Source organism: Motacilla alba, chromosome 7, assembly GCF_015832195.1.
Source record: "Motacilla alba alba isolate MOTALB_02 chromosome 7, Motacilla_alba_V1.0_pri, whole genome shotgun sequence".
Lineage (NCBI taxonomy): Eukaryota > Metazoa > Chordata > Aves > Passeriformes > Motacillidae > Motacilla > Motacilla alba.
The window spans coordinates 19905217-19929901 of NC_052022.1; the positions used below are offsets into that span (position 1 = coordinate 19905217).

A 24685-nucleotide genomic window follows, 5' to 3' on the forward strand; every position below is an offset into this window, starting at 1 on the left:
GTTGACGCGGCGCAGCCCCCGGCGGATCGCTCATCGGCGGTACTGGGAGGTGTTCGTGTGTGGCGGATAGAGGTGCCGAACCCCGTGAGACCCGCGCCCGTGCAGGCGGACGGGGAGCTCTACACCCCGCAACCTCACGCCCTGGCGGGAGCTGCTGCCGGGCCGCGGGGTCCTGCGGCAGCGGCGAACCTTGCCTCGATGCATCAGTGCGTGGTAAAAGCGCTGGATGCGGGACCCTTGTCTTCCTGTTGCCAACCTGGTGAAGCGGTTACCTGGCACATGGGAAGAGCTTGATATGGCTGCTGCGTAGTGTTACATGGGGTCGAGCTTTTATTTCTCCCCAGGACTCAATACGGTGCCGTGGGAGAGGACTTGGCACTTTAATCCCTTCAAAAGAAACCGATCTAATTCAAGCCCTACAACTCTTGAAAGTCTTTGAGCGGACAGTGATTGTTTCCACAGGAAAGGCAGATAAAGATCTCTGTGTGCTGGCGTTTAAAGAGACTTCAGTGGCGGTGCGAATACAATTGAACCCAGCGACTGCGGGGAGGATCGAGTTACCTGTGCAAACAGCTCCGGAGGACCAGAGCCAGCCGGCATCTGCCCGAAAGGGTACCCCCACCTCCTCAAGATAGAGATGAACGTCCTGGTTTGGTACCTGGCCAAACAGGCCGGCGTTTGCGATGGCCTCGGAGCAGATGGGGAAGCGGGGAGGAGAGGAGCGCGTTTCCAGGGCCCCCGGCGGAGCGCGGAGCTGAGCGGGCCCGCGGAGAGGAGCGGGGCCCCGCCCGCCCCTTGCTGGGCGGCACATGCGAGGGGGCCCGCCAGCTCTGCAGCCCACTGAGCTCAGCAGCCGACGGTGGCGGCAAGCTGTGACCCAGATGTGCCTGGTGCTGGTTAGAGGGTCAATAGCCTCACACATGGTCGAACGCAAGGCAGGTTAGATCCTTCATACACACATGCGTATAGAGATGTATGGACAGAGGCCGAAAGGTGCGGGATGAAGTAACAAAGCGCTTGGGGCCGACTTTGGGGCAGGAGGTGAGAGCAAGGAGGCAGAGACCCGGTAGCAGCGTTCGTGCCCCCGAAGAGCCACCCCGATCTCCACTCCCCGCTGGCGCAAGACAGGCCGGATCGGCAGGCCCGCCAAGAGAGACTCCGGTCTTCATTTAAAAAAATTATGTCTTTTATACCCGGCTCCCGCTAGGGAAGAGGAAACTTTTCCCTTCTGTTTCCCGCTGCCCGGTTTGTCGGTGTGTCTGTCTGAGAGAACGCTTGCTGCTGGTGGCAGCCCGCTGCTCCTCCCCGGGCCCGGCTGGGCGCCTGGCCTGGCCCCGCGCCAGGCGGGGGCTCCCGGTAACAAGGGGGCAATGCCGACTGAGCGAAGTGAAACAAATCCAGCTACCGGAGGAGAAAATGCGCGGTTATTTGCCGAGTCATATCGAGGGCATACCCCTCAGCCTCGGGGGAAGGGCGGGCGGAGGGAGGGAGCGGGGAGGAACCACCGACAATTACTCCAGGGAAGTTTTACGGCTGGGATCGACCAGCCACGACCAGGTGAACTCGCTGTGCTATGTTACCTTCAGTCTTTAAACACTATCATAGGAATCTGGAGGCAGATTCCTCGAGCGATAACAAAGACGCGTTGTCACTTTAGGGCTCTGCCACAAATTTAATTGCAAAAAAAAAAGGGGGGGGGGGGATCCAGTGTCTTGCACATCCAACGCGAGGGTCTCTAGGCGGTAAGGGGTCCTTTGATCAAGAAAATCCAATTATTTGTGTATATACATTTCCCACATAGTGATTACTTCATTAATTGTCCCGCCTTTATCTCCTCCCTTCCCATCCCCCCTAATAATCAGTTCTTTTATCCAGACCAACAAACACACCATAGGAGCTTTGTGGATTCAAAGGATTTGCTTTCGCTTCTGAAAGAGCCGCTATTCTTTGATGATTGGGTAGCGGCAAACTTCAAAGCCATAAATCTTCCCTCTGACTGGTTGGCGGCCCGGCAAAGTCCTTATCAAATTCTTGGAGGTGATCCTGGCGCAGTCAGACAGTCCGCGGAGATCGCGCAGCGCGGGGGGGTGGGACGCGCACGGAGGCGAAGAGATCAGAAGGAAAGGGAGAGAGAGGGGGAGAGAGAAGGAAACTGGGCAGCTTCTCGTCTTCCCCTCGGCGTCCTCATGCCTCGGCAGTGCCCCGGCGCCTTCCTTTCGCCCCGGGCGCAGTAGCCATGGCCGCGGTGGCCGTCCTCCGGAACGACTCCCTCCAGGCTTTCCTCCAGGTCAGTACCCGCACCCGGCGTTCCTCGAACTGCGCCAAGTCCCACGGTTGTGACCCGCATTGCGTGGGGGCAGCTGGCGTCAGCCGCCTCCCTCCCGGGGCTTTTCCCGGCGGGCGGCCCGGAGAGGTAGGTGGGGACCCCCGCGGTGGTAGGAGGCCGGGCTCGGGCTTCTCGGGCTTGTAACTTCCCTCTCCCGCCAGCAGCCCGTTACTAACTCCAGGCAGTGCTCTGTGGCAAGGGGTGTGGGGGGCGCGGGGGCTGCCTCCCTGCCCACAGCGGCTGCTTCCCCGGCCCAGGAGCGGCGGCGGGGCCGGCAGCACTGGCCGCAGGCGGGACCGGGCGGAGCGGGGGGGCCGGGCACGTCCTGCCCTCTGGGTGCGCATTGTTTTCGGAAAGTTTACCGGCCGTGCGGGGAGCGGCGGGCCGGCCCCAGCCGCGCACGAGTCGTGGCGCGGGAAGTTTCTCTCAGGCCGGTGTCTGCGGGCAGCGAGTAACGCGCTCTCTTCCCTCCTTCCCTTCTCCCCTCCCTCCCGATCCTGCGCAGGACCGCACCCCCAGCGCCTCCCCAGACTTGGCCAAGCACTCGCCCCTGGCTCTTCTGGCCGCTACTTGTAGCCGAATCGGTCAGCCGGGCGCAGCTCCCTCGGATTTCCTGCCGGTCTCCTACGACCCGACGCTGGGATCCCCCTCTAGGATCTTCCACCCGTGGAGCGGCGAGATGCCAGCGCACTCCCCGGGAGGGCTGCCGCCGCCGCATCCCAGCTTGGGTTTGACCCCTCAGAAGAACCACCTGCAACCCTCCTTCGGGGGTTCTCACGAACTGCCCCTCACCCCCCCGGCGGACCCCTCCTATCCCTACGAGTTCTCCCCCGTCAAGATGCTGCCCTCCTCCATGGCCGCCCTGCCGTCCAGCTGCCCTCCCGCCTACGTCCCCTACGCCGCCCAGGCCGCTCTGCCGCCCGGGTACTCCAACCTGCTCCCGCCCGCCCAGCCCTGCCGGCAGCTTTCGCCCAACCCGCCGCCCGAGGACATCCCCTGGTGGAGCATCCAGCAGGCCAGCGCCCCGGGCGGCTGCGGCCACCGCTTCCCCGCAGCGGCGGCGCTGCCGCGGAGCCTGGTGCTGGGGCACTCGGACTTCGCTCAGTACCAGACGCAGATCGCCGCCCTGCTGCAGACCAAGTCTCCCCTGGCGGCAACGGCCAGGAGGTGCCGCCGCTGCCGCTGCCCCAACTGCCAGTCGGCCGCGGGCAGCGCCCCTGAGGCGGAGCCGGGCAAGAAGAAGCAGCACATCTGCCACATCCCCGGCTGCGGCAAGGTGTACGGCAAGACCTCGCACCTGAAGGCGCACCTGCGCTGGCACACGGGCGAGCGGCCCTTCGTCTGCAACTGGCTCTTCTGCGGGAAGAGCTTCACCCGCTCCGACGAGCTGCAGCGGCACCTGCGGACTCACACGGGCGAGAAGCGCTTCGTCTGCCCCGAGTGCGGGAAGCGCTTCATGCGCAGCGACCACCTGGCCAAGCACGTCAAGACCCACCAGAACAAGAAGCTGAAGGCGGCGGCGGACGGCGTCAAGCGGGAGGACAGCCGCGACCTGTGACCGCCGGGACAGCCGGCGGCTGCTGCCTCTGCGGGTCTAGCCGAGCCGAGCCGCGGCGGGACCCGGGCGGGGGCGTTTCTCCGGCGGGGGCAGGGCGGCGGGGGGAGGGCGGTCGGCTCTCGGACTCTCGCCGGGCCCGGCGAGCAGTACCCCGGCTGGGGGCGGCCTCCGCGGACCCTCAGGCCCGGGACTGGACGCTCATAGGGCCCCGGGGCCGTCCAGGGGCCGGCGCCCGGCCCGACCTGGAGCGCGGCTGAGGGAGGGGGGGGCGCCCAGGCCGGCCGCGGGAGTCGAGGCTTACAGACACCTGGGGGTGAGGTGGCTTCGTCGGGGTGGCCGTGCTGGGGCTCGGCCCTCGTGCTTTCAGGGTAACAGACTGAAGTTTTGTGTACAGGTTATTTAATAGTTACGTTTGAATACATGTGTTCCCCTCCGTCTTCGACCCCGCGCGGGGTCTAGCATGAGATGTTTCTGTAAAGCGACCCGCGACCGCAGCGTGAAATAAACACGTTCACACCGGGGTCAGCAGGGACGGTCCCGCCGCGTCGGTCTCGTTTGATCCTTCCCCGGCTGCCCCGCGCGCGGCCGCCGCCTTCCCGCCATTTCCCGCTGAGGCGGCGGCCCGGGGCCGGCTCCGGCTCCATCGCGGCGGCCGAGCGGAGCTCAGCGCACGGTGACCTGAGAGCTGCTCACGGTAAACACCTTGAAAATCCCGGGAGCTGCTTCGGACGGGTGTGCCTGTTGGCTTTGGTTGGTGGGTTGGGTTTGCGTTTAGGTTTTCAAAATTATTTTCAGTATTTTGTTTCCCACACATGAAGCTGAGAGAAAAAAGAGAAATGCGTGGTGCCAGTACTGGGAATGAGCGTACAGGTCAAGTTCTACAGACCGGGATATGTATTTGTGAGGAAGTGGGCAGCAGTCAGTGTTAGCGATGCCCCTTCTCAGAGAGGTCCAGGCCACAGGGCCAGCCCCAAACAGCCACTCCCAGCCTAAGCTCTCTGTGGCACAGCAGAGCTAAAACATGCTTCCTGAATGTTAACTTCCTGTAGAACTGCAGAATTGAGGGGCTGAGCTACGTGTTACCCTGCCAGTACAACAAAATGGCAGTCACTGTCCTGCAAAGGGGAAGACACTTGGCACAAAACTGTGTTTAGAAGTACCTAGTAGATAGTGACAGTCTTTAGGGATTCTTATCTCTCACTGGGCATCCTGTAAGTATAGGCATATTTCTTTTAAAATAATAACTTTTCTTACTGCGGTGAGATCCCTATTTATATTTTCTAATTGAAATCTACGTAGTCAAACAAACTGAGCAACCTGATCAGTGATTTGCTAAATTTTGCATTCTAACATTGAGAATATTCCTTATTTGCTCTGTATATTTTTACAATATCAGCTTTATTTTCTGATTACCTAATGAGACAGCGAAATAAGAAGTGCCTTCAAAACTTCACCAGGACTAATCTGGAACAGTTCAGCTTCAGGTGAGATCCTCTGGTGGCAGTTGTCAAGCAAGCTTTGGCACAGCTACTTTGGTAGAGATACACTTTGCCACGGACTTCTGAATCAAGAAAAAACACAGCTCGATAGTGTTTGTAATGACAGGACGTGTAAAACTAATGTGTTTGGATGTATGTCAAATACTAAGAATCTCTTCTCCGGGGGAATAATGAGATGAGACAATACCACAAGAACCCTCGTATCTGAAGTAATGAGAAGTTAAAGAACAGTTACCATGGTACAGGTCGTTAACAATATTTTAATATTTATTATTCTGAATTAATTTCCGCACCAGATTCTTAGGGTCAGCTTACTGAATTAATAACCAAGCAGCTGTCTTCTGCTGAAGAATCTTCTATAAACTGTTGCGTTATAGAAAACATTGAGAGGAATATGTTTAGCTTCATCAGTTAGCATTCCTTTGCCAAAGATTCAGGTGTCAGAAGCGTGTGTTTAAAGGCTATTAAGTAGAAGATGTCTTTAGTGTTCCAGATGGAGTGACAGCAAGGCAAGAAATAAACAATGGACCTGATCCAGAAGTCCTTAGTAAAAAAAGTCTTTGAGACAAAAGTGCATCGCATTTACTACTGATGTAGGATTGAAATATTTCATCAGGAATTTCTGTAATTTTAAAATGTGTTTCTGTAATTTTAAAATGTGTTTGTGCAAGTGTTTCTTGCTTTTTAAAAGGTTTCATGGCACACAGTGGCAATCTGGTTCCTTTTTTTGGTATTAAGTTACATTAAGAATGTAGAGTTAGAGAATTTCAGACTGCTTTAAAAGAGAGTTTGTTTCACTAAATAGGATCTTTCACTTCTGCGTTTGGATCAAAACTACTTAAAATGGAGAGCAGTGGAAAGTGCTTTTGTTGGTAGCAGTACAGGAGCAATAACAGTATCCCAGAGTAGGAGAGGTCTAATCTTACAGGATAGAATGATTCCCACATGGCAATGGCCTTTCTGCTGAGTGAGTGCCAAAATGAAGTATTAGTATGAGCTGAAGTGATGCCTTAGATGGTTTCTGGGGCAAGTCTAGCCTAAGAGCTAGAGGCCTGTTCCGCTTAGAGCAGATGTAACTAGCAGAAATTAGCCTGGTAACGGTAGATGTGGTGACTTCTAAGCTGCACCCTTATGGAAAGATTTTTCTCCAGTTTGAAGACATGCTGAATTTGCCAAGCATCTATGTTGTCTGGCCTAGCACGCTATTTTGGGTTCCTATTCATTCCATAAGACACAGCTTGTACTGAAATACTGAAAGTTTTACCACTCCCTTAAGTATGAGCCTGCAAATAATCCAAGTTTGAAGCAAAAGACTGTAGCCCAGGCAGTGTCAGCACCATTTCAAAGGGGTGGTGGTATCTGATTTACCAAAAAAAACCAAAACCACCACAGTGGTGTTGTGTTGTAGCCTATGCACCTTATATATATGTGTAATGACTACATTAAAGCTTGAAAGTGCACAGGTTAAAATACATACAGTCAAAATTAGTTAAAAGCCTCTCATGAGAGAGATGTATTTAAGTGAAAACCCATAGTATCAAATGCTAATGAAAATCTTAATCTCTAAGAATGACACACACAAAAAAGGCAGAAAATTAGGGACTTAAGAGACTTACTTAGGTAAGTGAAACTAACAGTTTATAATATTAAAAATATTTAATAAAACTATTTCTTTGTAAAGCTTTTAAATAGTTCATTGGGAAAAGGAAGTATACATGCATCATCACTGTTTCATACTCATCTGTAAATAGCTAAATCATATGATAGCTTTTCAATTGAAATCATTAAACTTTTTTAGTAATATGGTATTTAAATATACATGTGACCTTTCCAATGTATAGGTAGAGCATTACAAAAATATATTGCTTACATCTCAAGAATTTATTTCTAGTTGCCAAATTGCACTCCATAATAAAATTAACTTTTAATTTTGCATTCACAAAATACATTTTATACTTTTAGCTGTTTCCAATCAACTAGAACAGCTGTTCATTTTATAAAATTAAATTATTAATATCCTCCTTAATTATAAATTTTGAGTACATATGCTGCTCAAGGTCAATTCATTTCCTAATTTTAAAACTTAAATGTCATTGGTATAATAGACATATCCTATAAACCAATTCATCTGGTATTTAATTCAAATAAATACCTCAACCCAAAAATGGGATATAGTAAAAAAAAGTTGAGATTTGGTCTTTAAGCAGAGAACATTTTAAAAAATCTACAACTAATCAACATTGTTTTTCAGATAGTTTGGGGTTTTTTAATATGTTGTTAATCAAATTATTTTTAGTCAAAGGTCAAATAGAATAAGACTTTCACCTGGGAGAAGGTTGCAGGATTGCCCTTTTGGTCCCAGCTGACCAGATTTTCATTGCAATAATCCAACAAATTTATAAAATTATGTTTCCTACCTCCTCAACTACTATTATAGAAAAAGATAAAGTTTTTTAAGCTGTGTGGGGAGATGCAGTTCCTAAAACTATCAGTGTAATTCTTCCTTCCATATTAAAATAAGGGTGTAATTTTTCAAAGAAATATTTAATCTTCAATTATTGCAGATTTTGATAGATTGCATTTTAAAGTAACTACAACAACTATTTCATTTGGTAAATTCACATATCTAGTAATAGTGCTGAATACTGAAGAAGTAGGGAATATAATATGCTGCTGTCTTGAAACTCTTAGATGAAAGATACCTTTTACTGTTCAGTGATAATCAGTGACTCAGGAGACCACTCAGAGGTTCATAAATAGGTCAAGTTTGTATCTCTGTGCAAGTACTTGCACGATTACTGAGGCCCTTTTAAATGAGTCTTGTAATATTTCATGGATCTTGTCAGCCTATTCTCATACTGAGCAGTAAGAAATAGAAATATAATGTCCAGCTTGTTGTCAGATTTTATAGTTTCCATAGAAACTTGTTTTTCCTCTGTTACAGTTTTTGGAATTATTTCACACTTTTTATGAGATTCTTGTGAATGTGAGGTCTGCCACTCTGGCACGTGATAGAATCAGCTCAAAGACCTATTAGATTTTCCTGCCAAACTTTTTAAAAAACTCTTTGCCAAAGAAGATCCCTTAATCTTCAAGACTACTGAGCTTTCCTTCAAAGGGATTGCCTAGCAGGTATCTTTAATAACTTTGTGTTTAAATATTGTCCGAGCCACTGAGGACCTGGAACTGTGCAGCACCCAGCAAGGCTCACCTTTGTCAGGTAAGTGTCAATATGCAGCATAGAGAAGAAGGATCCGAGGCCCTAGGCTGAGTGAAGGAATAGAAGTGCATGTAATCCAAAGGGTCTTTTAAATAACTATGGGTTTTATTCCCTGTTAATATTTACTCCAAACTGATTTGAAGTCATGTAGGTGTTTCAGTATGGATAATGAAAATTAGAGAAAACAAACATGTATTTTGACCTTCTGAATCTGACAAGTCACTAGGAGATTATGAGTAGTGAGATTTGGCTTTTAGCCTGGAGGACATCAGTGCTGTTTTTCTTCTCATCATCTCTTAATATCTTTTGTGTTACACATTTACTTAGGGACACACAAAATCCCATCGTGTCCCTGACCCAGGCCTGGTGATTACATCATTGCTTAGCCATGTCAGCAGGAGCTGACCTGGAGCGGTGTACAAAGCCGGTGCGCTCCTGAGAAAGGTTATGGATGTCCACTCAAGGGCATGCAGGGACATGTCGATATGTAGTTAGGTCTCCATCTCCTCTTCAGGTGGGGGTGCATCCTGTGCTGCGATGTACTGAAGTTAGTGGCCAAGACCTTCTGAAGAACTGGCAAGTTTGTACTGAGGTACAAACTGAGTTGCTGTTCACTGAACGATTTAAGCGCACTCTTTAAAGGTGCAGAGGCCTTGTACAGAGTGTCTGTATAAATTCAGATTCTACAGTGCTCCTGTCTTGAAGCTCTTAGATGAAATATACCTTTTACTGTTCAGTGATATTCAGTGAATTTAGCAGACCACTCAGAAGGCCATAAATAAGGCAAATTTATATCTCTGTGCACATAGTTATCAAGGCACTTTTAAAGGAGCCTTGTATTAAGGCAGCTCATCTCAATCTGCCTTCTCTGGAGTATCAATCGTGGCCATTAATGCCAGTAATGAGCAAGTAACTCATTGTAGACAACATCCTAATTTGCCCTACTTGTCAACCTGTGCCATCATAAGGTGCAATCTTTTTTACATTTCATTTTTAATTTTCCATTTCCACTGAATTATAGGCCTTTACCATGACAGTGACTGACATGTCCTGAACTCAGTATATTACATCATCATATAGCATTTAGTATGGAGGAATTACGAACCACAAGGGGGAAAATGAAAAATAAACCCACTGTTTTTTAGGATACTCATATTCAAAATGAAAAATAAAATCCAAATGCCATAAACTGATATTTTTCACAACTTAAATGTGTCAGTTTGCAAATACCAAAGTCCATAGCTTTATCAGAAACAACAGTGTGTACCTATGTTTTTGCATTTTTAAAAGGTAGTGTTGTCTGCAAAAACAATATATTCCTATTATCTGTAAGTTCCTGTTCTTATAACAGTACTGGCTGTTTAAACAATGTTCCAGTATTACCCTGAATACCACTCAAAAACATTTTTCATTTTCCTTTTTAATAGGAACCAGACATCACAGAGCACGCTTTCAAAACAGGCTCTAATTATAAAGCAGGTTAAAAGACATTTTATTAGCCAAGCCCATATCTTCACTTAGGGTCATATCCCACATGCTTTTTTCAGGATCAGATGGTGTGCCTGTGATCTCCACATGCAGATCTCTCATCTGTATGGAAAGGAGATGTCAGTCACATTGCCACATTCACCCGTATTTCAGACAGCTCTTCACAGGTCTAGAATCCACATGTGAAGAAGAGAAAGGAAAATGCACACTATTCACGCATTAAAAATTAGACAGGAAAGATAACACAGCCTGAGAATGTCAGGTGGTCCCAGCTATCATATGTTAATCCCAAAGGAGTGTGAAAACGGCTTCATTTCTTCACCTCACATCTAAAAAATTAGCTTTTCTTCTGAGCAGGAATAGTGGTAGTGCTTTGCTCTTGCTTAATTCTGCGAAGAATAGCCAAACACTTGACATCTGCTTGCTTTGCATGTTCTAAAACATTGCTTGTGCACCTTAGTAGCCTAATACAGGAAGCCCATTCTTCGCAGCATTACGTGACCCTTCAGCAGTGTAGCTCCACTGACTTCTTGCTATTAATTTGCTCTGAAAGAACTGAAAGAGTTTTAAGCTGGCAAAGATTACACTTTTATATTTTCCAAAATATTAACCAAATCTTCTTATGTGCCTACATGAGGCCTAAGGCTATGTCTGAGCTTCTTAATAAAGTGCTTAAATAAATTGTATAATGACACTGAGAAGCTACTTGCAAAATACAGTAATCAAAGCTGTGTTTGGTGGTTGAATACTTAGGTTGGAGAGAGCAAACCATGAGCAATCTTTTTAGGGGAAGTATGTTCTCTGTAACGTTTTAAAACTGCACGTGAACACTGGAGCTGTAACTCTGCTACCCCAGTGGGATCATGAATATACCCAGAGCAACACTAAACATATTCAGCATATTCTGGCAGTCTACAGGGAAATGGTTTTTTCTCATAAGAGGAAGGGCTTGTTTAAAGTTTCTTCCAGAGGGGGAAGAGGGGGAAGAAGACCTTCATTGATCTGAAGATCCTTATGCTTCTGTCAAGGAGGAGGGCGAGGGAGAAGATAAGGTAGACAGGCAACCTTTCCTTTTCATGGGCCACCGTTGCTTGCCCTCACAACTCTCAACACTAGTAAGGAGTCTGGGTTCCCCTCACATCCTAGATGAAAAGAGGAAGCATAAGACCCAAGAATTTTTTAGAAGCCTCTAGCTTCTAGTTCCCTTACACAACTCAGGAGAGTTTGTGGTACAACCCCAAAGTTTTCTGCAGGGTGTTCCACTATGCAGCTGTTACATTGCATTTGTGTCCACAAAACTTCAAATCTTTGTGCCTCACTACACATGAAGATGAAAGTTTCCTAAGCTAAATAAAGTGATTGTAAAGTACTGAAATCACTGAGACTTAAATGTGGGAATTACCTTCTAGATTTATCATTCAATTATTTTTCTCATTAGAACCACAGTTTTAATCTGCTAAGAAATATCACATATTAAACAGCCAGTAAACCAGAATAGTATGTTACATTAAACTAATTCCTTATAAAGTGCTTAAATACATTAGAATCTCCTTTGTCTTTGTATTATATGCATTCATTCATCCTAGACTTAATTTAAAATGGGTGTCAAGTGTCAGATATAATACCGAGATCTAGATTCTGATCTAGTTGCTAGAACCTCTGACATTTAGTGAGTGTGTTCAAGAAAGGACAAGGAGGAGGGTAAGTTCAAGCTTGTTTTTAATTAGCTACAGCAATTAGATGTTTCGAATACCCAGAATGATGTATTAGGATTACACAATTATTTGGTTTGTTTGGTTGCTTTTCAATACACTTGAGAACCAGCTCCTAATTAAGATACACACACTATCAAAGATTAAAAACTTAGATGATGGTAAAAACAATTAGAATGATGATGTAGGTTTAGATTCCCCATGGTTCTTGTGCAGAGCTGCAAGACAGCATAGAGTGTGAACCCATGGAATTTACTCTCTCTGCACAAGGTCCAGAAACAGCTGGAAACAGCTTCGCTGTTGATGTGCCCTACAGGGGCATGGGCCACCCCAGAGCAGGTGTGATGCACTGGCACATGATGGTTTTCCCTGAGCAGGCTGGGTCGTTTGACACCAGGAGCTTTACCCTTCCTGGGAACTGCTGCAATTACCTTTTGCCCCTGGGTAAGGACTTGTTCCTCTCTGCACAAGTCCTTCTTGGGGTGCTACTGTCCTTACCCTGCTCCCAAGGCTAGACTACTAGATCACAGCAGAGCCTCTGCCAGTTCAGAAAACATTATTTCCTATTGAAAAGGTGTAAAAGAAAAACACAGCATACAACAAAGCACATTTTTTAAAACAGAACCTAAGATCCTATGATTCAACCAAGATTACCTCCAATTACAGGTGTGCCTCACCCCTTTAAAATCAAATATGTAATATACGATCCTTAATATGTCCTGAATGTTTTGCTCTTGAGCTAAAAAGCAGTAAGCACATTCTCTCCTGAAATCTTGCTGCAGAAATGACCGAGTTCCTACCATCTCAATGTCATGTGATAACCTCAATCAAAGCAGCCAAATCTCTTGACTTGCTGCTGATTCCACAGCTTTTCTTTTTTTTTTTTTGTAGTGATAACCACTTTTCTCTATCATCATTTATTCAAAAAGGTAAATCAAAAGCATAAAATAGTCTCATCTGAGTTCTTGCCTGCAGGAAATGTTCTTCTCATCAGTTAAGCCAAAGTCTTACATCAGTCAGAGACAAACTATGGCTCACCTGACTTTCTCTTCTTTTCCATGTATAGAGGCTTCTTATACACCAGCTACAATCTGGTCTTAGAATAAGAATTTTTAAAAGGGAAATATTTTTCTTCAGCAGTTTGGCTGACACAAAGAGGTACTTGCTTTTAGAAAGCTGCAACATCTTTTTATTTGCTGGCCAGAAAGCCAATCCTCTATTAATCCTAACAAAATAATCTGAATATATCACTAATGCCTCTTAGTGTGAGATGCATTTAGAGCTATATTAATGATGATTAATACCAAGGATTTTTACACTGTGAATTCTACAAACAAATTCTAACATTTGTGCATGTTTTCACATTTTGACTTTTACCAAGCTTATTTTAATTTAAAATAAGTCATTAGAAATTGAATTGCAGTCTAGTCATTGAACTAGACTGCAATAAGCAACACTTCAGCCAAAAAGGTTCACTAAATGATTGAATCAGCCCTGAAGACCTGCCCAGTGATAGGTGGCACATCAGATTACACAGCTAATGCCTCTAAGTTTTTGTGACAACAGATTAGTGTGGTTAAGATCACATCTTCCTGCCTTCAGCTCTCAGGCACCAGTAATTAGGCTCTTATTAGTACTTCTCCACCAAGTCTCAGCTTTTTCCTAACTTCTGGGGGGGGGGTGTCATATTTCTGGGATCAGAGTATTTTTCCCACTCCACTAATGCTCTCTGGGCTTGCACATGCCCCTGGAGCGAACCACATAATCATTAGAGAGTCCCAGAATGCAGGGTGAGCCCCTGCTACATGCACCTTCCCTTAGCAAACAGGAATGGAGTTGCTTGAAATGGTTTTCTCGGGGGAAATGGTAAACATAATGGAGATGCACAGCTATCATGAGCCAGACCAAAGGTCTGTTTAACCTAGGAGCCTGTTTGCCAGTAACAGATGCTGTGGAAAGTGAATTAAAAACAAGGCATATATAAAACAGATATTTCCTTTGGCACAGCCTCTCAGCTTCTGGGGAACAGTGCTTCAGAAACTTCCTGAGCTGGAATCGCATTTTGTTTGTTGTGTTTAAGAGTCGCAGATTGGCCAATCCATCACGGATTTGTCTCAGCCCGTTATGACTGGATTTACACTTTGTGAGTCTCAACATCCTTTGAGAGTTGTTTGAGCAGCCATGATGACTTTACAACCGTTTCAGTGTTGCCTGAATGCCCCTTGAAACTGAGGAGCGGCGCACAATCCCGTTCTCCAGGCCGTTCCCACCCACACGGTCTCGCATGGCGCTCCTCCGGCGCAAACCCCCATTGGCAGCCGCGGGCAGCAGCGGCTCGCAGGCCGCCTCTCTGACCCCAGCCGGCCCTTCCCGCCCGGAGCAGCCGCGGGACACCGGGACACCGGGACACCGGCTCCCTCCCTGCGCCAGGCGGCGCCGCGCCCCCGCCGCAAGAGATGGCGTTGGGGCGGGGCGGGGCAGGTGCCGGCAGCAGGTGCCGCCAGGGCCCGGCCGCGCTGTGGCGGAGCCCCGCTGGCGGCCTCAGGCGCGCCGGGGGCCGGGCCGGGCCGGGCCTGCCGCCGCTCAGCAGCGGGGCCGCCCTGCTCGGGGACGCGTGGTAGCCGTGGGGGCTTGAGGAAATAAACCTGACCTAGTTCAGTCGTTTTTTGCGGCAACTCGGAAATAATTTCACAGAGTCCACTTGTAGATACCTAACGTTTTTTATATAGTGGCTTTTGGTGTGTTGTTTTTTGTTTTCTTTTAGGGTGTTTGTGTGGGGTTTTTTTTGAGGGGGGTGGTGTTGGGGTTTGTTTGGTTGATAGTTTGGTTTTAGTTTGATTTTTCTTTTGTTTTGTTTTAAATGCACATGGTCCTCAAGACTTCCGCCTTTTTTTTTCTTTAACATGGCTTGTTCATCTTTCACTGCAGTGGGATAAGCTTTGGCATTGTTATGGTTCATTTTTTCTGAGGGTCAGATGTGCAACAGCATCACCACACAGAGCTCTGTCCTCACAGCTTGTCCCTGGGCTACAAAATGTCCCTGTCTCTGAAGCAGGTTATGTGAATTCCAGAGAAGCTTTTCTCTCATTAGTGGACAACTTTGGAGCTAAAGGAGTGAGTTGAAATATAAGGATTTTTGGCCTTGGGATTTTTTTTGTGATATGCCTGTATAGCATGAAAGCTGATTTAATTTAAAATACAAGACATGATTAGACAAGCAGTCTTGACTTCTATTTTTTTTCCTTTATTACATCATACAAAAACATGAAAATATTTAAGATGGTAACATCTGAAAGGTGATAGCCCTTCTGATACTTCATTTTTCCCAGGATGAATTTTGTAACACATTATTATTTTCTGACACATATATTCTCAATCCAATGTACAAGATCTGTCAGGTTTTCTGAATGCTCCAGATGATGGATATTTGTTACAAGAGGCATGGTCAAATGTCTGGACTCTGTGCTACTTTGGTGAGGTTAATTAATTACTGGTCTTCTTTTTTTCTTCCCTTCATCTGACTGTTTTGTTCCTACTCTTGAATTAGCCCACACAAAGTGTCTTTTAACCAGATCTAGCTAGTATGAGCTGACTGTAAAATAACCTACCTGGAGGAGCAGGAGAGAACACTGAGTCTCATCAGTGCCCAAGTTACAAGAAGTAAAAGCAGGTGAGAACAAAGTAAGGGTAGAAGCAGCAGCTGTGTGGTGGAGCTGCCAGCTCTTGGGGCAGCCCTTAAGTATAGATGGAGTTGCAGTAAGAAGTCAGCTAATCACCTGTGCAGTGCTGCCACAGTTGTTTCAGTGGCCTCTTCTCTCTGTTGTCAAAAGAGTGAGTAGGATCACACCCGGGGTGTTCATGAGCTATCTGAAGTTCAGCCACCTCCTCAGGCAGTAGCGTTCTTTTCGGCCTGTTATTTCACCCCGTTGAAATCCCCTCTACTCCCCACCTGGAGCGCTGTGTCCAGCTGTGGGCCTCCAACATAAGAATGAAGTGAACCTTTGGAGCAAATTCAGAGGAGGCCACAAAGATGGTCAGAGGGCTGGAGCACCTCTCCTATGAGGAAGGGCTGAAAGAGTTAGAGATGTTCTGCCTGGAGAAGAGAAGGCTCCAAGGGAGACCTTAGAGCACCTTCCAGTACCCAAGGGAGCCTACAGAGAGTTGGAGAGGAACTTCTTGTAAGGCCAGGGGGGGACAGGACAAGAGGTAATGGGTTCAAACTAAAAGAGAGTAGGTTTAGATCAGATATTAGGAATAAATTCTTACTGTGAGGGTGGTGAGGCAGTGGAACTGTTTGCCCAGAGAACTTATGGCCTGCCCCATCCTGTTCAAGGCCAGGCTGGAGGGAGCTTTGAACTACCTGGTCTAGGGGAAAATGTCCCTGCTAATGGCAGAGGCTTTGGAACTAGATAATCTTTAATGTCGCTTTCAATCCAAACCTTTATATGTTTCTATAAATACACACAATACTGAAGAAACTTGCTATTCATGACCTCTTTCTGCTCCTCATTAACTTAAAGGAATAACTTTCTCCGACTTTTAAGGGAGCAGGGTCTGGCCCTGCAGTGGAATTCAAACATAAAACATCGGTGCCTTCCTGACAGCTGTGTGCCTTCTGTGAGGAGCCCAAAACCCAGCAACAAAATACAGCTTGCTTTAGCTGCTTCAAAGTGAGAGAGCAGCAAGGGGAAACCATTTATAAATGCCAGTACTGGCAAGGAGAGCAGGGAGATGTTGGTCTGTTGCTTTCAAGGATGAGCAACTACTGTGTGTTGAGGAATTCTGTTTTTTGTTATTGAGCTTCTGAACTTCTAATCTGTATGCTATAGAAAAATGAACGTATCCTTAAGACTGACCAGAAAAGTTGCAGATCTTTTTATTAATGTTCCTAGGGTGACTACTGTGTCACAGAGCCTTTCAGCCTCAGATTAAAGGAAAAACAGCTGATTCTGTTTATAGGAGCCTTCAGATCTCTACTAGATTTTATGTGGATATGGTTGTGAAATTTGTTTTAAAATTATTTCTTTATGTTTAATTTTATTTTTCGGGGGTTTGGAGTGCCAGAAGAGATCATTGCAGTTGTATTTTCTTATGAAGTATCTGTGACTACAAATAATGTGGCAGTATTTTTAGTAAGAGTTTCTAATTTGCAAGTCTATTATTAAAAAGTTGAAAAGTGTGTTTGCTGTGATAGCATCAGTAACACATTTTAGTACCTAATGATTTTATTTTGACTTTTTAATCAGTTTTTAAAGAAATGTTATTGATATTTGTATCTTGTCTTTTGTGTGGCCAGGCAGACCCTGCTTAAAATTTATAATGGCATTGTAGTGTAGTATGTGGGGTTCATAATGAGCTGACATATCCACTTGCTGGAAAATTGCTCTGACAAGAGTATTCTACTTGAGATATCTGTCATGATAACGCACATGTTCCCACTCATGTCCCAGATAAAAAATGAAATTTTTTTCAGGACCTCATTCCAACACCTACTTCTCAGGTTGAATGTACAACTACAAATACTATATTTCAGACTTTTGAATTACTTTGCACTGTTTATTTATGTTAAACCCTGCCTTTTAAACTTTTATTGTCTCACATAAGATAATAATATTTTTTTCCCATTCACCAATCCTTAACATTTAAAATCGTCCCTCTGTGTTTGTTTGTAAAGTTGAACACTTTTTCCTGAGGATGTTTTAGGAAAGAAAATAAAACCCACCCACCTTAAAAGTTCAGTACGCATTAGATTCTCAGTAGTATATGTAATTTGTTCTCTATGCAGTAGTCACATATAACAAGCCATTCAAGATTGAAGTCTCCAGTTTAAATACCATTTTAATTTTGTTTACATCACATTTTACTGTTGCTACATAAAACCATTATGAGCATGTCCTCTGAGAATTACACAACATCAGCCTTGTAAGCTCCTGTAAGTTGTATTTACCAACCATGGTCTCTATAAATGTGTGTGCATGTTGACACAAACATATATGTAGTTTATTCTAAAAGTTCTTTTCAAAAGATTTTTTATTAATAGGACTGCACAGCAGAGGTCCATATAAAACATCTTATGCTGTTAAGGGTAGTACCATGCATTAATATTTCCAGTATGTTTTATAGGATGATATCTTAGCATGTGACCACTGGGGTGGTAGTTCAATTTTTACCACCTTTACACTTACCTTCCAAAGTATTTTCTTATATGATCATGAATCATCTCATAGACAAATATCTTTTCAAGTATGTGGAAAATCCAAGAATGCAATTCTAACTTCATTTTTGTAAACTAATTAAAAGGAGAAATAAAAATAGCAAATAAGAGAACATATATATGTGAAAATTATGTAAAATATACTGTGCCAGTTGTTCAGATGAACTTATTCCAGAGACTTCTATAACTGTCAAGGCAAGAAAAGATACATGATGACAAAAGCTTTTAGAAAACATTCATTGTATGAAGGCCATTGGTTATACTGATTTGGGAAAGTCCAATGGTTGATGGTAGTCTGACTAAAACCACCATTTATTTGTAAAATTATTATTTAAATGAGGTTTTTCTATAGCAATATGGAGCAATGCATTATATTTGCAGTTTAAATATTCCTGTTTTAGATTTTGATAATTTATGCCTTGCCTAATACCTACAGCAAATAAAAATGGATTGTTTTATTTGTTTACTGTGATTTGCAGGGATATTAGTCCATGACAAGGTTACATTGACCTATCATTTCATGCATCAGCAGTTCTTCTATTGCACTGATTTGATTGCGCCTAGTGGATAAAAAAAGGAGCAATCCAGCCAGTGGACTAAGCTAGAATTATAATAAATAGTGCGCATTCTGAAGGGCAAAGTAGGTTAAGTATGGTGCTTACTGCTCTGGGCATGATTTTTGTGAGGTGTCAAAATTTAAGCTTTTTTATTCCAATTTCTACATTCAAATTTTGTACCTTGATTTTATGTAGTTATGGAGGTCATGCTGTAGCTACAGTTGAGGAAAAAATGTAGGGTTTTGTAGCTACTGTAGAGCGGTTTTAGGTTAGGTACTTGTGACAGTGCAATACGTCTCTTGGAATTCACACTCCTTTCTGGATGTACAGTTCTAGATACTGTGTTGCTCCTCGTGCCGGAGAACTTCACCATTGTACAGCCATATAATGTCAAATAACCCTTCCTAATCATGGTTTGACATCTGCTAAGCAGAGGAAGAGGGGCTGCATGGCTTACAGCTTCACTCTGCTTCTAGAGCTATCTTGTTCCAACTTGCTCTCCTTGAATGCCAGCACTGGCTCAGTGAATCAGGAGGGGCTCTATCCTGGCTGCTTGCTCCCAGGTAAGTTTTTTACTCCTGTTATCCAAGGGGTGGGCCAAGGTGCCTGTTGTATGCAAGGGGTGAAATAACTGGTCAATCTTAAATGTTATTTTAATAAGACATACCAAATCAGAGTTTAAAATTCCTCTAGAATAAGATTTCTGGCTATTAGAAATAGAAGCTTAATTTTTTGCTTCTCTAATGACAAGGAGTCACATTTTAAAAATCTCTGCATGTTTGTTCCGTGTTGCTTTGTTGTGATGATCTGCTAGGACTACAAAATCAACCTGTAGTGGTGAGGGTTTAATAACAGTGGAAAAGCAAGGCCATCAAAAATTATAACCAGAAATTCTAGAAGATCTGAAATACTTAAGAGCATATTTGTTGTATTCATGTGGTTAGCTTACTGAAGAATCCCCAGAGAAATTCATGTAAGCACACGTGTAAGTTTTAGTGATCTCAGTAGGATGTAAGGACAAACTGTGGGAGTTTACATAATCAGGTAGATCATGAGCTATATATGTGTGTTTTGATGGAAAGATGATTTATAATAGTGATTTATAATAGTGATGGAGACACCAGGGAAGGAGCGCACCTCAAGAACTTGTAGGGAAGGAAACCCTGTTCAAATCTTCACTGGTTTCCTTTCTTTTTGTTTGTTGGATTTTTTTCTTTGTTTAAGTCAATACGGAGTAATTGTTTCAGTAACTGAAGCGACATAAAAATGTGCTGTCCCAAGACTTCTTTAAAGGAACAGGAAAGCTGTTCTGATTGTTCTGGTGTTCAGTGTCTGTTCAGACAAATTCTGATGGTCTGCTGTAAATAAAAATACATGGTTGGTCTTTTGTTTTGTTTTGTCATTTTATTTTCTACTAGAGATGTTTTTTTAAAAAGGACAGAGACCAACAAGGTATCAGCTTAGTCCAGAATCTAATATACACCTCCTTTGGTGCAATAGATTATTGAATGATATTTTACATTCCATTGCTTCACGTAGTCCTGCAGTTAATTAAGTAACTCCAAAATTTCAGGTTATCTTTACGTGGATTTGTGTTGAAACTGGTGCAAATTTTCACTACCTCAGGACTGAAGTGATATCATGAATATAGAATTAAAGCTTTTTAAAGTTACTGTCTCTATTTTGGAAGCAAACAAACAAAATGAAAAATTATGTGTTTAGGGGCCAAAAGATAACTTATTTAACAATTGTTAACTTTTGTAATACTGTTTGCTTTAAAATACTCATTACTTAATCAGGGAAATTGAACAAAGCATGGGGTTGAACAATTTGATAGTGTATATTTGAAGTGGAACTTTTAAAAATTTCACCATAAGCTTCAAGTCAAAGAAGTATTTGATTTGAGGAACAAAATTCCATCAGGTGAGCCAGAATGTGAAACAACTGTTTTGAACTTGCTTTTCTGAAGTGGGAGTTCAAGCAATACCATGGTAATATGTCTTTGGTTTTGCAGCTGATCTATTACATGCTTTTTTAAGCAATTAGAGCTCAATAATACAACAATTTGTCACCCAATTAATTTTGAAAGACTGGAAATGCATGGATGAACTGTTTAACCTGTGGTTCACTTGGCACCGTTGTAATTTAGATCAAATAAAACATAGTATTGGGTAAGCTACATTATGGGAACTCAACATCTTCATGTTCTGTCAGTTGTCCTTTAACCTGTTTTTATATTTCTGGTTGAACTATAGGTGAATGTATAGATAAATAAATATTACATGTCTTTGTTTAAATTCATTACAAGTAGAATCAGTAATTGAAAAAAACATGTGTGAAAGTGTTTCTCCAGCGACCATTCTGTGCCCCAGCAGCAACAGAAAGCATATCAGGAGCATTAATGTGTGTGCACTTCTGAATTGTATTTCCTTTACAACTTGGAAAACTTCACCACTGGAGCTAAAATTCTTATAAGGCTGAGAGAAACCCATGGGCATGTCAAGTATAAATCAGGTACTATGTGTTTTTTTATTCTTCTGATCCTGAGGTCATGTGTGTATATGTCCTGTTATTTTAGTGCATCGGAATGCTGCTTCATTGTAAGGTTCTGCTCCTCCTGGGGAGTCACAGTGTAAGAGAAATTTCAATATAGGCAATGTACTGAGACCTAATTTCCAGGATTTCTGCACTTGTATGCACAGCAAATGCTGACTCGGATTTTGGTAATTTTGAAAAGAGGTGTATGAATTGTGGAATAATACAATAGAATCATAGGATAGTCTTAGTTTGGAGGGGCCTTAAAGATCATCTAGTTCCAGCCCCCCTGCCATGGGCAGGGACACCTTTCACTAGACCGGGTTGTTTAGACAGCTTTTCATTCACAGACCTAGATTTACTCATGATTTTGGTTTATAATGAGAAATGTCCATGCTACGTTGTGTCAGTTATTCCTATGATTTCCCAGTGACAACTCCTGATGAGAAATATATGTTTTGCTATGTTTGCAGAGCAGCACAACTTTGGAGGCCCTAAATACATGATTATCAATGATTATCAGGGTTATAATGGTTTCTCTTTCGCCTGCCTGACTGCTGCCACTTAGTGTAATGGTTGGCATTGGTATTTTAGTCTTTGATCTCTGTTGCTGTTGTTGCCTCCAAGTGACTTCAGCTGATTTCTCCTGGCTCCCTGTTCATTATCTGGTTGCAAGATCCCGCATGCGTTGTTTTTAGGATGGGGAAGGGAACCTTAATTTCAACTACTGCAGCTGGTTTTTGTAGAAAATGCAGTAGAGAAGGAAGATGGATAAGAGGAGATAGGAGGGCAAACCCCAAAATACTGGCACTTGGCTATAACAAAACTAACAAAATTTGTGTTAGCTTTTGAAAAATTACAATTGCACAGCCATTGTCTAACAGAATCTTGAAGGATGTAATTAGGGCAGTTTTCATATTCTTCTCTGTGAGATTTTTGATATTGGTTTTGCTCACTTTATAGTGTATATGTGCAAGTAGTATGCAAAATAATATAAGTTTTTCATGTTCTGCTGTTGTAGAGATTCTCTCAGGTTTAACCTGGTGTCTGAATTTTCTATGTCTGTTTTTCTTGATTGATATGATCATTATATCATAAGTGCAATCTTTTTTAAAGATCTTTATCATCTTACTGCTCTTTAAAGTAATTTGTCAGCTTTCTATCCTAGTCCTAAAATTATTGATGCTTTTTGTTTTACATTGCACAGTATTGCAGCCACTTAGTCAAAATTATGATATTACTCAAGAGCATGATATTCTTCAGACTATGAACATCCATTTCTGATCTGTGTACTTGTAAAGTTTTTCATTGGTTTACATGATTTACACTTTCATGAGCCCTAAGAGGCAGATTTATCTCTGGGGCGGTTTTCTCTGTTTATTTTGTCATCATACGTGTTTGTAGTGTATTATGTTGTCAGCCTGCAGTTCTGATTTATGTACCAGAAAATACTAAGGCTAAGCAGTTTTTCCACTTCTTGAAGAAAAGGTGGGGGGAAGTTTGAGAATCCCAGCTACAATATTCATTGTACAGACAGTCTTGCCTTTCACAATGAGAATTATTTTACTAACAGGAACTTGACTTTGTATTTTAAAAGCCAGCAATTGCGAAAATACTTCTGTTATATCTGGGATTTCTATGTCTTAAATATTCTGCCTTGGCCTATAAAATGTCAAAGTAAACATTCTCCATTTGCTAATGTTAAATTGCAAGTATTCATTTTACAGTACATTAAGAGAGAAAGGTCAGAAATCCTACATATTTGGAAACAGTCTTCTAAATTCTGAACAAGTAGCCCATGTGAGTTCACATCAACTGTCTCAATATAATATCAACTAAAGCATCAATAAAAACCTCACTTCCATAAAGCTCACCCAGCACTGAAGCAGAAGACAAGTGCTGAAGAAAACTCTTATAGCAGGAAATTTTCAGCAGAGAGTATGTAAAAGTTAGTAAAGGAAATCAATTTTAAACTGCCCCTTATTCACAAAATTACTTCTGGGAGTGCTCTGAGATGTTACCTGTGAGCACAGTAATTGAATTGTGCCAAAATATAAGCCATGTTTATTATAAAATGAATGTTAGTCTGAAGGATATTAACCTCAAGAAGTCCCTTTGAATTCTGTTATATGGGAAAGAAGTAATGAGAAGGAAAGGATTGCAAATATCAGCTTAATCCATCTTTGAATACTGCCAAACCTGGTTTAGATGAGTATTTTATTCTCTCACATATTCACTTTAGCTAACACTGCTGCTTTGTGATCAAGTCTTCCCACTCCTGTATCAGTTTAGGATATAAAGATACCTGGGGCAGGGTTCCATTCTCTTGCCACTGTGTAGCTACAGGAAACAGGAACTGCAAAGTGGCTTGGTGGCACAATTCAAGCATTCTCCCATAAATGAAGGGTTTTCTGGTGACCAGCTGTGCTAATTTTAGAGCTTTGTTGAGCTGTGTGTTTTTATAGCAGAAGCAGCATATCAGTTCATGAGTGGGGAGAGTGAAGATGGTGCAGAAACAAGTGATGAAAGCAGCAATAACAAAACAAAAAATAAAACCCTAGCTGTTCAAATAGTAATGATGAAGAAAAGTCTGAAGAAAATTAGTGTGAGATACTATGGTATTTCATTGATGATTTTGATTCTCCAACAATCTTCAACATACTCTGTTGAAGTATGCTGTTTCATCATCATTATTATTAGAAATTTTGGTTTTCTTTACTAAAATTAATATCAGAGCTTAGAAATTTTGTGGTCCTTGCAATATTTTCAAACTTATACCTGTAAAAATTACCTTGTTTTCTAACCTGATGACTCATGCAAACTTGATGTATGCAGAAGTAATTGATAAAGTGTTTTTCTGCTGGAGCAGCAAGTTACATGGAAACTGTGACACAGATCATCAGTTGAGCAAAACAGTATTTTAGTAGTGTTGGACTTGATATCTTCTTTTGCACCACTTTAACAAGGGAAAACCAGCATGATTATATAAAACTCTGTAATCTGCAAAACATTGTTGTAGTTTTGAGTGGCAGAAATGCTGCCTTAAAATTAAAATGCCGCTTGCTGAAAATTCTTGTGATTTTTGTAGCCTTGACATTAATGAAATAGCTCTTAAGACTACTTGAGCTGAAAAGCCTTGCCTGACATCTTTGTAAATCTGCATAGCTTCAACGGCAGTCTCTCATCTAGATTTGGAGATAAACCAAATAGCACTGTTGAATAAGTGCCAATTGTAAAATTGATCAGAAAATCTACATAACTGATAAGATTGTAACTTATATCAATTTAATATTAATTTATTGTTAATATTTGTAGAAGTTATAGATTGAGGTGGTATGAACTACAGTAGTATCTGCCACTGTGGTATGAAATATTCATAATCAACTGGGAAGGTTTGAGTTTACACTCCTGAGGAGTTTGGTCTCCACAAGAGATTATAAGACAGACTCTTGAGCAAATTTACCACAGATATTTAATTGTTTCTCTGGACACAGCTAGGCTTTAGAAAGGAAAAAAGGATTATTTTCTAGACATGGATAAGCAGTAAGTAACCAGCTGCTTTCCAGAGAGAAGTGA

General features: G+C 43.1%; 1 protein-coding gene across 1 annotated transcript; it reads left to right on the plus strand.

Annotated features, from left to right (window-relative positions):
- The first annotated feature begins 1515 nt into the window (after window positions 1–1515).
- On the plus strand, window positions 1516–3963 carry SP5 (Sp5 transcription factor). The gene is made up of 2 exons (XM_038141817.1): window positions 1516–2287; window positions 2832–3963. The coding sequence occupies exons 1-2, from the start codon at window positions 2237–2239 to the stop codon at window positions 3882–3884; spliced, it is 1104 nt and encodes a 367-aa protein (XP_037997745.1). The 5' UTR covers window positions 1516–2236; the 3' UTR covers window positions 3885–3963.
- The last annotated feature ends 20722 nt before the right edge of the window (window positions 3964–24685 follow it).

Bases quoted from the DNA above. Each gene is read 5' to 3' on its own strand.
- SP5 (XM_038141817.1), top strand. From the start codon at position 2,237: ATGGCCGCGGTGGCCGTCCTCCGGAACGACTCCCTCCAGGCTTTCCTC. The intron at 2,288-2,831 runs GTCAGTACCCGC...GATCCTGCGCAG, and splicing joins CCCTCCAGGCTTTCCTCCAG to GACCGCACCCCCAGCGCCTC.